This window comes from Lycorma delicatula, chromosome 3 (genome assembly GCF_047948215.1).
Source record: "Lycorma delicatula isolate Av1 chromosome 3, ASM4794821v1, whole genome shotgun sequence".
In the NCBI taxonomy this organism is placed as follows: Eukaryota; Metazoa; Arthropoda; class Insecta; order Hemiptera; family Fulgoridae; genus Lycorma; species Lycorma delicatula.
This window is the reverse complement of record NC_134457.1, coordinates 49834589-49852367: the sequence shown is the minus strand read 5'-3', so window position 1 is coordinate 49852367 and position 17779 is coordinate 49834589. Positions and strand designations below refer to the sequence as shown.

General features: G+C 28.6%; 1 protein-coding gene across 3 annotated transcripts in view; it reads left to right on the top strand.

The window, feature by feature from the left end:
- Positions 1 to 17779, top strand: part of LOC142321586 (uncharacterized) — a 419684-nt gene that overhangs the window by 336586 nt on the left and 65319 nt on the right. For all 3 annotated transcript variants that reach the window (XM_075359798.1, XM_075359799.1, XM_075359797.1), the window contains exon 5: positions 16041 to 16132. In XM_075359798.1, the coding sequence (XP_075215913.1) occupies positions 16041 to 16132 (92 nt within the window). The remainder of the gene's footprint in view (positions 1 to 16040; positions 16133 to 17779) is intronic.

Genomic DNA, 17779 nt, shown 5'->3' with positions numbered 1-17779 from the left:
CATTAAAAGAGACCTGCATCCAACTTATATTAATAATTGTTATAAAATGTTCACCTAATACAACGTAATATTTTCTAAGAAAAAAAAACCTTTCCAGAAGAGTAGTATTTATGGATTGAGAAAGTTTCTTGCTAGGAACAATTTCCTCCTTCTATAACTACAACCTGTAGATGGATTTACCATTTCCGTATGCCACCAGGAATCCCTTAGTCATTATTTTTCAGCTTTTCGTTTAAAGTATACTTATATTTTTAATTTCCTGGTGAAAATAAATTTAGCTTACAGAAAATATATATATATATATATATATATATATATATATATATATATATGAAAATTTATGTTATTTGTTTTGAATAATGTATTTTATTTTAATGAAAAAAATATGTTTGAATATAAAAACAATGTGTATTTATCTAAAATAATTATGCTGTATGTTTTAAAATCATAGAATATTTTTGAAAGAACCATTTAACAGACAAATTGTATGATAGTTGTTGTCTGGACGAAATGTTTCGAACGATCAAATACGGGTGTTAACATATTTTTAAATTTTTTCTATTCATTAATTTTTTTTATACCAATCTCGTTTTTCTATTTTCGTGCCGCATTATAACCACCTAGCGTCATTTTTTTATACTCTTTATGTTTTGTTGTACTTGTTATATGTTTTGTATACTTTTACGGGTTTTCAGTTACGGCGTTTAAATATTAATTGATTTAGTTAAAGTCTAGTGCGGCATTCTTTGTGTGGATTTGAGTGATTTTTAACATTTCTATCTATGGACTCATGTCTGAGCTTTTAAACTCAGGACAAATAGAAGGTTTTAAATCTAACACGAGATCTGCTAGACTGGGTCGTCTCGGGTTTCAAATTGACATTTAATCTCTATCTCTTTACCCACTGGAAGCGGGCGAGCATGTTGTACTTTGGTAGGGAGGTAAAGATGCTTCTACATGATTCTTATTCCTCGGACAACAGTAACATGTGGGTTGCAGGACGAAGCCTGTGGCCTATCAAGGTTATAGCTGGGGCTGCACTCGTCTGGTTTAGTTGTGAGCGGGTGCAGTGATGGCACTGTAAGGTAGACAGATGTTATCAGTGACGCGATCACAGCTAATTTGGTGGCTTGTGGCGCAATAGAGTTGCACGGGACTAAATGCCGACATAAATGTCGTTCGTTTGCTCTCTTGTCATCCGCTAGAAGAGTACTTTCTTTTCGTTCATAAAAAAAAGTATGTAGATTGGAATAAACGTAAGACTTTTTAAAATTTTTTAAATCTGCGATAGTTTTCCAGAACAAAACGCGTTACCAATTCTTTCTTCCACCTAATATTTATATGATTAATTCGATTCCTTTTTAATTTTTGTAGAATTCATTCAAAAAAAGCTTTTCATAAAAGTATTTTTTTTCTAATTTTGTAAAAATTCACATTTTAAAATTACGATCAAGCTAACTACTTCATTTCAAATATTTCTACATTCATTACCTATGGAAGTTTTAAAATATACTCCGAAAATATAAACATTTAAAAAACATAGTTGTCAAATGGAACTGAGCAGTGGCTCAGGTTTCACATACACAACCTCAGAGGCACTAGTACAGCTTATTGAAATTTCAATGAAATTGATCCAATAGTTTTGGAGATTTTCGAGCCACAGATTTTATACATAGTCATATATATATATATATATATATATATATATATATATATATATATATTACATGTTAAGTGAATGGTATTTTTGTACTATTCATACACAAACCGTAAAGAAAACTCATTTCACTTAAAAAAAAAAAATTTATAAAACATTGCAGCAATTAAAATATATTTATTTGTCGATTTTGTTGTTTATTTAAAATTATTGTTTGTTCTATTCATTATTAATAGCTGTGGAGTGGAAAATAGTTTATAATTGTAATATTATCTAACAGTTGCTGTGTTCGATAATTGTAACGCTGATATTAATAATCAGCAATTTTTTTTTTCACAGACGATATTACGTTTCTCGTTCAGAATTTTTACTATATTACAATAAAAAAGAAAAATTAACTAAATTCAACTGCTACATAAATAGAACGTATTAGGTTGTGCTATTTCAGACAACTTAGGTTTGTTGGATTCATTTATTTTATTTTTGTTCAGAGAAAAATAAATAAACTTCATTTATATAATCTTATGTGAAAGGTTTTAAAGTTAAACCGATAAAGTATTTCATTCCGGTATTATCTTCTACACTAAACAGATCAAATGTTTGTTAGTCTAAAATTACTTTGTAAAGTGTATTTATTTTAGGGGGTATGTGAGATTTTAATATACTCCTACGTCCCTCTCAGGTAGATATTTTTCTTATCTTTTTTTCTAATGTTTGTTAAGTAGTTGTAAGATTATAATATGTAAATAATCGATTTAAAATAAATTTATTTATCTTCTTATACGTAGACGGTTATAATTACGTTTTTATAGAATAATAATCCAAATGTTATTAGTATTTTTTTTTTGTCGTTAAGGTCTGGAATTCCATTCTGGTGTATCGCCTAGTAGTATTAATTGTTAGACGAGAGTGTTCATCATCAGTTCAATTTTATGGAGACAGTTATTTCCGTGTCTTCTTACGGGATTTTATTGGGCAATTAATGTAAGCATTTTGCCGAGTTATTTGTTTTATACAACGGTACGGTTAATTATCGTTGTTATATTAAAAGTAGATTTTCATTCCGGTATCTGTAGAATTTATACAAGCGGTTTTTTTTCTTGAGTCGTCCGACGGAATTTTATAGGACGGTCGTTTATGAAAGCATCGGATTGATTTTTTTATTTTAGTTCAACGATAATTTACCGAGTCGTCTAAAAACATCATTCTAATCTACTGATTTTACAAGCCGTAGTATGAAATTTTGCTGAACGACTGTAAAAAGTCGTGCATATAAAACGAGTCAGAGATGTTTTGCTCTAAAACTCACTCGCATTTAACCTACCACAAACATGTATTTGAAAATACCTTTTTTTTTGTAATGAATGTGATCCCTTTTTTAGGTTATTAAAAACATAAATTGTAGAATCTATTCACATTAACACTAATTACGCTCGTTATTAATAAATTATCTTCGTTTTCTTCACGTTTATCATTTTTTTATGACATAAGCCTACATGTTAAAAAATTAAATACGATTAAATTGCCGTATATTGATGGAAATTTTTAATTGCGAGGAAAATAATTGGTTTCTTTTGATTTACTGTAGTCTGATTTGTACTGTACGTAACAAGTTACTTTTTTCATGGTCAACCAAATAATTTTTTATCAATCGTAATATCATTTTTATTATCATTATTATTATTATTACTTATATTTATTCCTGAAAATTATGTAGTGTTACTAAAAGTTTGCCTAATAAGTGACGAATAAAGTGAGTGACATGTATATGTGACCGTCCGACGTCGTGTTCCTAAAAATAATAAGGGTTAAATCATATCTTAACGGTATTTAAATGAAGTTATTAATTATCTTAAATCTATTAATTAATAAATTACTGTAAATTTCATGTTTATTGTAATTGTGTCAAAATATTTCTATTCCATATTCTATTTAACCTCCTTGTAGAAGTGTCATGTGTATTTTGTAAATATAAAAATTTAACGAGATTGTTTTTTTTACGGATGTTTTTACTTGTACGAAGTAAAGGAAGTATTGTGATCGCGAAAAATGTCGGTTTTCAGATTTCATGGTGAAAATATCCATTTTCACCATCCCTGAATCCACTTTGATTAGTTTCGACGTGATGTCTATACGTACGTATGTATCTTTGCTTAACTGAAAAACGATTAGCCGTAGGATGTTGAAGTTTTGGATTTAGGATTGTTGTAACATGTAGTTGTGCACCTCCCCTTTTGATTGCAATCGACTGGACCAAAAGTATCCAAATCCAAAAAATTAGGTTTTTGAACTATTTTAACTGCAGTAATAAACCCTCATTGAGAGCTTTTCAACGATAAGTTGTTTCATTGGTTTCAGAGTTATAGCCAAATAAAATTTTAATTAATGAAATATTTTGATCTTACAAGGGGAAGGCACATCGGTTCGAATTCGACTTCATCTCCTTTTTTTAACTTAATATATTCATTTATTAATAATTTTTTTTAACCTCCGGTACCACCGTATGGTATTGCTTCAGAGAATCAGATGAATGATATGTCTAGGCCGCTACCACTCGGCCTAGACCACTATTAATAATTATTAACCTCCGAGTGGAAAAAAAAGTACAATAGATAATAATTCAATAATAACAATACAAAAAAATTAAAAAATATCGTAAGTTATTAATGAAATTTTATTTTATGTACTTTTCATTAAAAAAAAAAAAAATGTATATGTAATTTAATAGGTGTACAAGGAAGTCATGTGATGTCCATATCAGACTTTTTGTCGTAGTCATTAATAATAACATTTGATCGTGCTAATTACTTCTGTTCTGATAAATTATTGTGCAGTAATATAAGACTGCATTCGTACCTCTGTGATAGAACAGGAAGGCTAACATGTTAGACGAGCTGTAAGATAACTTTTTGACTTTGAACCAAACAAGGTTTAAGAAATATTTGTTAAATTGATAAACAAGAAAACGCTAAAAAACCGTCAAAAAATAATTTAACACTACACGAGCATTTCGATTGTTAAATAACCATAATCAGGAAATACTGACAAAATAATATACAAAAAGTAAAAAAAATAAATACAAAACGAAGTAATAATAATAATAATAATAATAATAAATATTAATTAAAAAATAGATTTTACTTACAAATACTTTAAAACTAGTGTTTCTATTATAATAAGAGTTGAAAAATACAACTTTTGTTGTTTTTGTAAATAGGAAGCTTAAAGTAAATTTATGAAATCTAAACCACCGAAATCTGCAATTTGTATATTTTAAAGGTTTTGAAATATAATGGTGTTAAAAAAAAGATATTTGGAAATATATAAACAAATTTCCTACGGCAGATGTGTTTCGCCCGGATTTAAACATTCGTCTGATGCTATACCTATATATTTTATTGATTAATATTGTGGAATGTAAGTGTTGTGATTAAAATTGGAGGCTGTGTTTCAAAAGCAATATTTCTTCTTACTTAAAGTGTTCGTTTATTTTGATTTTTTGGAATGGTGATCTACATTTGATCTTGAAAAAGATACGTCCTCTTTGTTTTTTTTTTCTTCCACATCAGTTTTTTCCCGATATCCTCTCAGTATACTTTTCACTTTTGGAAGTACTCACTCCCAAAACTTTACTTTTCATAAATGAATTCTTTGCACGTTCTAGTTTTATTTTTTATTTATTTATTTTTTTTGGTTGTGGTGAGTCGGAGGAATCCCATTTACGGGCGAAGTGTCAGACTCGCTAATAGGTTCCGCAAGATGTTATTAGAAGTGCGTATGTATGCAGTTTCATATTACTGGTCACAAATGTCTTAAGGATTGGATTCTTGTTTAGAATTGCAGAAGCAAATGACGTATGATTTTGGAATAGAATTCTAAATTTGTTGTAACATGAAGAGTAGTCCATCTCGCACAACATAAAATTAGAAATATTAACATTTATACGAAAAATGATGTAATCATTCTGTCATAACTTTTTTTAAGTGCGTGATGTGATCCTAGCAGGTTCAGCTTTGTGCTGCTATTTTATATGTGATTATTAACGGCTCCACCCTTTCACCTGCCCTAATTATGTCATCAGCTACATTAATTTTACTGTGGAATTTATCTACATTTTATGATGTCTGAAATTACGTGATCGAAATGTTTGTATTATACGTTGTGACTTCAACTTTACTGCTTTATAAATTATCTGTAAGTTATAAATTTGCTTTCGATATTAACATTCATTTGTCATTTAATAGGGTGGATAAATTGAATATTTATTAAATTAATTTATATCATTCGTTTCCGATTAAGCTTCTTTTAAGCGTTTATTTTCTTTAATTTTTCTGAGTTATTTCAATTTTTCCAGATCCGTAACAATTTAAGTCGATTAGCTGGCCGAAAGATAAATTCAATTTCCTTTTTGTTGAGATGCTATCTCGTTTGAAATATAACTTTGTTTTACTTCTTCTTAAAAATGTTTAATTCTTTTTCTAGTTCAGTTATAAAATTAAAAATAATTGTGGCTTAGTTTTCAAAGCAATTCTATTGCCGCTTTTATCTCGGATGGTTTACGTGCATCACAGCCATAAAAAAGACAGATGAACAGCGCCAATCAACAAATTAACCTATTATTCCTTTCTATTGTGAAACAATGGATTATAAATAAATCGATTCGACTCGGTAGGGAAAAATTAATTAATTTTCAGTTTTTGGATTACGTAAGGAGTGAATTTAATGAAATGTAAAGCGAAATTCATCCGTGGACATCGTACATTGTAAAGAATGCAATTTTAAAGAACTCGCGGTTTCTTTAAACGAGGAAGTTTTTTATTTAAAAATATTATAAAAATCTAAACTAGCTGAATATAAAACGAAATCGTTTTTGAATGTAAGACATGAAAGACCGAAAGCAGTTTATAAAAATTCGATTTCATCTTAGATCGTTGAGAAATGAATTATTTTTTTGAAAACTAAATTTAGGAATTTAAGATTTGTGATCATGAAATCATAGTGTTTCTAGATAAATTTATATTTTTACGTGAAAACTTAAAGAATTTTTAATGATTTACATGAACCTTTAGGAAAACTTTCTATTTTCATCCGATCTGTTTGAGTCGTTTATAATAAAGCGCTTCGATTTGTTTATCATAGCCTAATTCCATAGAATTTTGGAATCGATAGATCTTTATGGAACTGTATGTCAAGATTTGAAATAAAAATATTGACCACTAATAACATCATTATTCAAAACGTTTATCTTCAATCAAGAAATCAAATATCGTGATTATTAAATATAGTACCCGATCTTTTAAAATTTAATTTTACTTAGTAATTTTTCTTTAAGTTTAAAAAAACTAAAAAATGTAACATGCAATTGATGAAGTCATCAGGAAGTAAATAAGTAGCTGAATGTAAAGTGGATTTTGGAAGAGTTTTTATAGGCAAGAATTTTTTAATTATCTATTCTTGAACAAGATATTTATACTCATAAATCGTGTAAAGATTTATTGATAAAAATATTTTATGGGGTAGTACGATCTCAAATTATTTTTTGGGGGTGCTTACATTAGACAAAAAAGTCACAATTAGCCTTGTTTCAATCCGTTCGTCGTAGTATTTTCGATTAATGATTCATAAATATTTTTGGACTGACTAATAAATAGATAAATTCTCTTTTGACACAATTTAGTTTTAAAAAAATTCCTGTTTAAAATGTTTAGTTAAAATTAGTAAATAATTGTTTTATAAAATTAGTATTGAATATACGTTTATAATATTTCCATTTTATGTGTTTTTTATCATTTTATAGACTTGAGATAAGTTGCAGTCATGTGTTGGTAAGGCGTTTCATTAATCGATAATGTAATAATTTGACCTATTTATAATATTAACGATCACATTTAAGAAAATTAACTAACGATAAGATAATGGACGTGAAACTAGTCTATCTACGAAACTCTATGATTAGTTTTTCTGGTAGGAAGGGGAAGCAATAACATAAAAGACCCTTTACTACTTAATTCGCCCTCGAATTTCTTTACTTATTTAAATTCTCCCCGACGCATTCTTCCGACTTTATTTTACGATAAAGCTATTTAAATTGAAATATAAATAATTTTTATAATGTAAAAAATTATTTTTATGATGTATTAGAATTAGAGCAAACTATTTCAAGTAAGGTTGTTTACTTTAAAAGAGATTAAAAGACGTAACATGTAAGGATGAAGCCATCAGGAAGTAAATAAGTAGTTTAATATAAACTGGATTTTGGGGTGGATGTAGGGAGAGTTGTATCGGCAAGAAATTTTTAATTATCTATTCTTAAATGAGATCTTTATAGTTAGCAGTGGGCTAACGTAAGTGTGAAGTGCTTGTGGTACGATAACGGTGACCGTTCGTACTGTATTCATACAGTACTGTACTTTAAGGCGTTATACTGTATAATTACTTAAAAAGAAAACGTACTTTATTTTAAAATGTAATGAAAATTGGGCTTACTATAAATTTCAGAGTTTGAAAGTAAACGAATCTTTACAATTCACAAATAAATTCAATCTATTTTTACGGTAGACTGCGGTGTCAAGTAAAACATAACCTCAATACACTCGATACGTGTTCTTTCCTTTTTTATTTTCTCGAAAATTTTGATTTTGTTTTTTTTTTGTGTATCATATCTTAACTATTCAGTAAGTTTTCGAAAAAAGTATTCATTTCCGCTATTTGAATAAATGTTACCTTATTTTGTATTAGTTACGGTCACAGCTAAAAGGAGAAAATACACGTTCATTGATGAATTAAAAAAAAAAGAGTTTACATTTATAAAGAAAACGAAAAGACAGTGAAGTGATATATAATAAACGCATGGGAATATTTTCTATCGCAAAATGTGGAACAACTAATATTCAACAACATTTAAATACAACAAAACACGAAAAGGCTGATATTGCTGCTTGTTCCAACAAACCTTTGACTGATTTTTTTAGAATAAAAACATTTAATTAATCAGCAATTAATAAAAATACCATAATGAAGGCACGTGGGCTTACCATAAAATTCAACATTACCACTCATTTTGTTCCAACGATTTCACATCAAAATTAATAAAAAAGATGTTTTGACTGAAAATATTCTTGTACACCTATTAAATATGAGACTTGTATTCAGTGTGTTGGCACCAAATTCAGTTACTTATATATTTTTTTCCTTGTTTCACCTCCTGGTCTCTTCAGAGGATGTAATGAACGATTTTTAGTGTGTGTGAAAATGCCTTGCCTGATCGTGGGATCGAACCCGGGACCTCCGGATGAATGGCCGAGACGCTACCACTCGTCCCACGGAGGCCGGCAATTACGAATATATTAGATGTTAGTTTTGTTACTTTTGAATTCTGATGGTTCAAATCGTGGGAACATTAAATTAAATATGTCCAAATTGGCGAGGTACTTTACACTGAAGAACGGAGTTTATGTAAAAATTTAAAAAAACAAGCACCTATCATTTCAAAATATATTCCAAAAACCGTGGATGTTAACAATATAAAAGATAAACTATACCCTTTGTGCTGATAACATTAATTGCAACTTTGACGGTGCAGCTACACGTGATAAGAACAATTTTTTCAGACAAGTAATGAAGGTGTAAATTGTGCCGTACACATTTTAAATTCAAACAACAGCGCAACGCCTTCCTATTAATATTGAAAAAATATAGTTGAAAATATTTATTCTTACTTTTTATTTACACACAGTGCAAAATGAAAATTTCAAGGAAATATGTAATATCGTTGATTTCGAATTTTATAAATTATTGAGATACAGTAAGACCGTATGGTTAACTCTTAAGCCAGCCATAGAAAGAATCTTAAAATTATTTAAACATTTAAAGTCATATTTCATAAATGAAGAGAATGTCTCGCAATATTAAAACAATTTTTTAACGATCCATGTTCAGAAATCTGGGTTTTATTCACACATAGTTAGGCTTTTTGTCATAACAGTACTGTCCAGACTGGATCCCAAAAATTATCCGTCCCATATAATATCTTTGATTAACAAGAATTTAAAATATAAATTAAATGCGCGAAGAGAGGGGTCATTTTTGCGTTTAAATTAAAAAAAAAAAAAAAAGTTACAAATGAAATGGGTAAATCTTGGCATATTAATATCGGTAAATTTAAATCTGCCGAAGCTAATTTTTATGAGGCATGCATCAATTACATAAACCAGTGGAATACTGATTCGAAGAAAGTTCCTCTGCGGTCAAAGGTCAACTAGTATTAATTTTATTTCGGAAAAAAAATATTTGGCCTTAAATAAGATGATATGGATTTTTTGATAAATCTTCCATTAATAAAAGTTATGCAGACGCTGATAAGATAAAAGAATGGGTGAGCAATAACCGTACAGTCCGAACAGAAATGGGTACAAATATTTACATATTTTGATAACAAAAACATTTATTACTTATGTTCTACCATTTGCCTATCAGCGTCTAACACGCCTACAGAAAGGGTGTTTTATGTATTAATCATTTGGAAAACCGAAAAAACGCAGCTGAAGGTCGATACGGTGAAATCACTTTTATAATTATAACATGACTTGTCTAGAATCAAGGAGTATTTAAAAACCAGAATTGATCTCTTTAAAAAAAAGTGCATTGAAATTGAAAAATAACAAAATTAATTTAATTAAACTGGTTTTTATATATATTTAAGGTTTTTTATAGTTCTATTATTGTAAAATAGAGAATTTCAATGTTGTTGAAAATAAAATAAATGTTCATATTATGTTTTTAAAAACTATTCTTTAATTTTTTCGCTGAGTCCTAATCCAATTTAATTTGAGTGCATTTTCAAATTAAAAGCTGGGTACATGTTGCAATATTATTTAGTAAATTATTTTTTTGTACTGGAATTTTGTCTAGAAATAATGGCCACCGTGGTATGATGTACGTCCCATTCCTTTTCTGAACTTTTGTTAATAATTTCCTCTAATTAAGTCAGATAAAACCAATGTTCGGTAAAGTTATTTTGTTTCTCTTTAGATGTATGCAAATTTTTCGATGTTTTAAAAATGTTTTTTGTAGTGAATTTCTGAATACGATTGATCTGAAGCAGCTGTACACTTTTCAAAGAAAGTAATAATTTTAATTGTGTACGCGCCCGAATACGATTATAAAATTGATTATGCAAATATCTCTTTTTCTGCGCGTACCCGCATAATTAATTATTGCCCAGTAATATTTAATAATGCGCGCATACAATTTTTACATACAATTTTTTTTACATAAAAAAAAGGTTTTTACAAATATTGTTAAATCGTCTAAATTGCTCTCCAGTTTTTATTAGCGTCCTTCATCTCGTTGATAAAGGACTAATAATATTCTAATCTAGCCTATAAGCTGCAAAACGGTCATCGCCATTGAACTTTACAGTGCATTTATTACGAAATGGATTCTTAAAGTTGTTTGTTTCAACCTAATATCGATTAGCCTATATTTCTTTTTGAAACGCTTTATAATAAAAAAAAAAATTATCAGCTAAGATGTATACTCTATATAAATAATATTTATTATTTTAATTAATTTGATTATACTTTTATTGATTACAAACAAAATGATTCCAAGAAACAGGAAATCTATTTTATATTAAGTTGTTTTACGTCTTTCGTATTTGTTTATTTCAGAAACTTTGTTGTTTTAAAAATATACAGAATTACTGACCTTTACCCGACCTCCCAAAGTAGCCTATAACACAGATGACTATATAAAATTAAATTAAATATAAAAAACAAAAATAAAAGAGATTTGACGAAAAAATTGAGACCATTTTTAATTGAAGACAATTTTAACAGTAAACTCAGCGAATATTAGCTGGTAAATAACCTGAGTGGAGACAATATAAAATTATATCTCTGGATGTAAGACACGTATACAGTAGTTCCATCAATTTCTCATCTTCCTCGTTGAAATATAGTGTATTTCTGAGGTCGTTATATTAAAAGAAAATTAAATTAGAAAATTGATTAAATTAACATAAACACAGTTTACGAAAATCTCTTATATTTCAGTCGACTTCTATTAAATTAAATCAACTTATCCATCAAAAAACTTAATAAATAATCTTTTTTTTTATGAAAGACAAAGAAGCTGTAAACCATGACTTCTAAAGACTGGATGGTGTAACCCAAAAATGGATACACATTTGTGTATCCATTTTTGGGTACACAAATCGTTCACAAAGACAAATTCTAGATCACATTTTAAAGTTTCATGTTGTTTTTATATATGTTTTTTTTTTTTAAATTGATATTTAAACCAGTTTCGTTTACAAATGAAAGAGTTTCAACTCGTGAAAATTCAATTTTTGTTTTAATGGTGTTTACAACATTAGCAACACTGACTTAGTCCTCAAATCATAGTTATAATCTAACTTAACCAATAATATGTGGTATTTTGTTTTTTTCAAACCAGTTTCGAATCATTTCGCTAAGATTTTCAATTATTCAATTTTAAGTCATCTTTCGATATTAATTTTAACATTTATTAAATTATTTAAAAATTAAATATGCAAGTTTGACTTGCATATTATTGATAAAAATCCTGTACTTTTTTATCAATAAATAAACAATTTGTTGATGTGTTGTAGCCTTCTTCCTGCAATATAATTAATGGTGTTCAATGACACTGCATTTGTTCATTCACATTTACCTCCCCTGTATTCACATTTGTGTCTATTCACATTTACCTCCCCTCTCTATATATCTAATTTTCTTCGTTACGTACTCTTTCTTTTTTTTTTATTTTATATTTACTCATTAATTTAAATTAACGGGTTAATTTTAATTTTAATTAACGGGATAATGGGTTCGTGGAAGAGTTTACCAATAAATGTTTAAGTAAGCATCGGTGTTATGTATTGTGTATATGATGTGTTTCTCCTTTGGCCTGTATATCTATTACTGAAATTATACAGTTTTCAGAAACCTTTTGCATTTTTTCAACGATTCTTGTCTATTAAAATTTTGATTTTACTATATAGGAAAAAAACAACCTGTATTCCTGTATATAGCGATTTCGTTTCTTCATCTACGTCGGTTTCTGTTTTCAACATTACATAGTCTATCCACTGATTGTCCTGTTTTTGCTTTGCATTTTTCTTGTCTGTTATGATGAGTATCTTCTTTTTAACTTCCTTTAAATCGGTTTCGAGTTTAGTCATACTATTTTTAGTTTTCCTCATTTATAACAATTTTGTGCCGTTGGTCTATATAATATATGATTTGTTATATGCGCTACTGTACCTGCACTCTTTTGTACGCGCTCATTTGTATTAATTAATTGTACAGTTTTATTTTAGCTTTTTTTATTGATTCTTAAGTAGAGAATTGAATTAAATTACGTTTTTAAAGTTTCTTGCATGTTTCTGTAATTTTCTGTATGTTATGATGTGTTATAATACCATTTCTAAAGATAATTATGTTTATCAGCGCTTAATTTAAGAGGTAGTGGAGTATGACATTTATCAACTATTGTTAGGTGAGATAATACAGTAGGGAAGAGGGAGACCTGATAGTCTGTTTCCGGCATTTCTTAATAATGTAACTCATTATTGTTAAAATACCATAACACTACCTGTAGCATGTGTAGCTACTATTAAAAAAGTACAGTTTATTTTTATTCCATACTATATTTTTTTAAGTACGTGCTGTTTTTTTAATTTAATAACAATTTAAAATTTTTTTAGTGTACTTTAGGGAATATTTTTTACCATCTAAATAACAACATTTTAAGCACTTGTTGATATACAGTATAATTTCATTACTGTTAAGATATTAAAATATTTTCTACTTCAGTACATGTTTGCAAAATCGGAATTCTTGATATCAAAGCAAAATGGAGGTGCATGTTTGGTTCTTGCGCGCATCTGACCGCTTTGTATATATAACTAAGAATTAATATTCATTTTACTTCAAAATGATTGACAGAGAAAAAAATATGAAATATAATAAACAAATTAATTAGGCTGTTATAAATTGAACAAAAATCCTATTACTATGAAAAAACACTTATGTGGACACCACATGACTTCCTTGTACGCCTATTAAATTGCATGACACATTTCTAAAAGTACATAAAATTTATGTCATTAATAACTTCTGATTTTTTCCATATTTTTTTTTTTAATTATTTTTAATTATTACTTATTGTAAAACTTTTTTTTACAATCACAGGTTAATAATTATTAATAAATCAATAAATTTAAATTAAAAAAAGGAAATGAAGTCGGATTTGAACCGATGTGCCTTCCCCTTGTAAGATCAAAATATTTCATTAATTAAAATTTTATTTGGTTATAACTCTAGAACTAATGAAAATAAGTACCACTTATGATATACCGTTGAAAAGCTGTCAGTGAGGGCTTATTACTGCAGTTAATAAAAAGTCCAAAATCCAAAGCTTTTGAATTTTGGGCTATTTTGAACATTTTTTGTCAAGTCGATTGGAATCAAAACGGGAGGTACACAAAAGTCCTAAATCCAAAATTTCAAAATCCGACGGCTAATCATCTTTTGAGTTATGCGAGATACATATGTACATACCTACAGACGTCACGCCGAAACTAGTCAAAATGGATTCGTGGATGGTCAGAATTGATATTTCCGTTGAAATATGAAAACCGAAATTTTTCGCCATCATAATACTTCCTTTATTTCGTACAAAAACACATATACAATCAATAAATCATGTCGACGAATATACCAAAAGAATAATTGATTTTATTATATATTTATAATTATTATTTAATATTATAATAAGTAATTTGTGTTTCCTTTTTTATACTTAAAGGTGTAATCTTTTACCAAGAGGTAATTGAAATGTCCCATTAATTTCTTAGTTGTCAACCAAAGATACAGAAGAAAGTTTTTAATGTCGACGAAAGTACAACTGAATCATTCTTTTTTTTTTCTTTTTTTGTGATGTATTTTAATATTTTTTTTTTTTTAAAATGTCTTTCGTGATAAAAATTATGATAATTTCAATTATTTTTACCATTACTGTTTCATTCAATCTGCCTGATGTTCTAAACTGACTCAAAAATGGAGAACTGATATTAACGAAACTAGCTTATGTTTATCAAAATCAAACGATAGTATGTATACACATACTTTGAAAGGTTTACTATTGTAAAGAAAGGTTTAAAATCATATATATAATAATTGTAGAAAAAAATGTCAGATAAAAAGTTAAGGTCTATAAATTTTCAATAATCTTTTTTTTTAAATTTTAAACGCAGTATTAGAAATGAATGTTTTGCCGCATTTATATCACAAATAATTGAAGATACTGTGGTCACTCTTGTTTATGACATTGATTGAATTAGAATTAAATCCTCACCAGTATGTGTTCGTCTCTAACATTTTAAGTTCTTTTTGTTTCCAATTTACTTGGTTGGTGGTTTCACGCGAGTTTTAAACGGTATTTTATTCAGTGTTTAAAAAATTTTCTTATGTTTATATAACATCTTGCTTTAAAGGAATTTTAATAGAGACTTAAAAAAAGATTAAAATATTTGTTTCACTAAAGCATTCTTAAATACATCGACACTTGTTCTTCCTTTCATGGAAATTGGGTAGTTTCCATTCTCTTTATTTTAGAAGGTATAATAAAATAAAGCTTATAAAAACCTAAACTGGAATTTTTTTGTTACTGTACCCTTGCAATGAAGAGTAGAGCAGATAATTAGCGAATTACACCAGAAATCAACGGTACTTTCACCATTTTACCTTTAGGTACAAAATAAATTTTTAAAGGTAACTTAATTTCTTCCATTTTGTTTGTACGGAAAATCTTGATAAAAATTGTTTTATATTTTTGTTTTTATCTGTGTAAATTTATCTCTGTAAATTGGATATTCATAGTCCACGATTTATGTGTATGTGTGCGCACAAACTTACACACACACACACACACACACACACACACACACACACACACACACACACACACACACAAACACACTTCTATGCTAAATCTATAATAGTTTAACATTGTTATGTAATATGAATTGGTTCGATCTTCTTATCATGATTGATATGTATTGATTGAATAACTTCGGTTAAAAAAATTATCAGATCAGATAAGTATACAGTAATAGAACGTTACAGAATGATTGTTTATTTACTTTTTTGTTACCTAATTGAAAAAAACCTGTTTATTGTTCATCTTTTATGTAATCAATTGATCCGTCAAAATTATTTTTTTAACGATCTTAATTACTTAAGTTTAAATTATGTAATCTTACATGAATAATTAAATAATAAAAGCTCTTTCCCGCTTTAAATTAATTCCTTTTTTTTATTTAATCTGTAATAAGGACATTAATTTTTTGTTTCAGTGCGATAATGGACTGTCTGGTTATTCCTTTACAAGAAAAACTTGAAGATTGGAAAAAAGCTGTTGTCAACTTAGACAAGGAGCACGCTAAAGGTAAGGAAGTAATTACATCGAGTCCGTTTATTAATCTTTGTCAAAAATATTATCTAACTTTGTGGTGATAGTCTCTATAATTATTTTTCCATTTCATAGTTGACCTTTGCTGTTGAATTATTTTTAATGGAGACTTAACGACCTTACGTTTCATACCAAATATAATATTCGAGCAAGAAGATACCGAAGGATTTTAAATGAAGTAATTATTATTTTATTGAAACATGTTTATAGTTTTCATTGTATGATTTTTTTAATAATTTAGCTCTTAACCAGTAGCGGTTCGCGTATAGGTACTGTGGAACTGCAGCACCCCCTATTTCTGCTCGATATTATCTATAACATTAATATAATGAGTCCTTTTTCCTTTAACTCTTTCTTTATACTTGTATAATATATAATCCTTAAGCCTAATGTCAGCAGTCCTCCAGTTTATGAAAAAGGTACAAAAATCTTTGTATGGAACTGTGCGCTTCAGAGTTCCAGCGACGTGGTGTTTGACTGTTGTGCGCATGCGCTCATAGGAAGCTGCACACGAGGCTGCGAAGGAGAGAGAGCACTGTCGCTCCAGCAGTTCCGACCTTGGCGTGCTGGTGGAAGGTAGTTTTTTTTTTTACTCCGCGTGTGTATGGAACGTTCCTTGTTCGTTCCCTACTCTAGTTTAGTCGTTGAAAGGAATATGAAAGCGGTTTAAATGTTTTTTTTCAGTGATCAGATAGCGTAAAGCAAGGGCTCTTTGATCGTCAGATCTATCCAAAAGCACGCTGGAAGGGCGAAAGAGAATGTAATTAGTAAAAACTAATTATGTATTTGTTTCTGTGTACATAGAAATTTAAATAAAGCATCGTTGGACTTTAGTGTTTTTAAGCGGATATTTTATTAAGTTATTATCTAATAATACTAAAAAATATTATATGTATTGACATTTTATTATTTATACGGTTAAACCGAATACGGTTTTTAAGCAAAATGTGCTTAAAAACCGGGAACCATTCTTAAATATGATAAACTGTAGAATTAGATTATTATCCTGCTTCCAGTTATTCTGTTTGATTCATTTTTTCAATTCTTTTATTTTATAGAAAACTTTAACCATGGCCTTGAAAAGGTCCAAAAATTTTTTTTTGGATCAGCACCCCCACTAATTTTAGGTACGGGCCGCCACTGCTGTTAACCGATTGTTTTTATTATCGGTATTTGAAAGTATTAAAAGTTTCAGTAATTGCTTGCCGTAATGAATCCAGATGTACTTCTTATACTAAAATTAATAATTTTTTTTTCCAAATAACGTATCGGATATTATTGAAAGTTGGAAATTGTATTTTACCAAAGATATTTCTGCTAAAAGTCAATCAAGCGATAATTTGATATACTATAACAAAAGCTAACGCCATTTTGTTGTGGTCTGGTTTATCGATAATACTGAAGTTTTAATATGCGCTGCATCGATTAATAGGATCATAAACAAGACGGTTGCGGGCTATTCTTGTTTATCACATATATTGAACGTACAGTATTGATTCGATCGCTCTATCGGGCAAATAAAATATAAGGAACCTCTTACTCGGTATTCTACATAAAAAGATGAACCCGATGAATTGTGTCGGGCAACCCTGGATTGTTGTATTTCAAACTGTTTTTTAAATG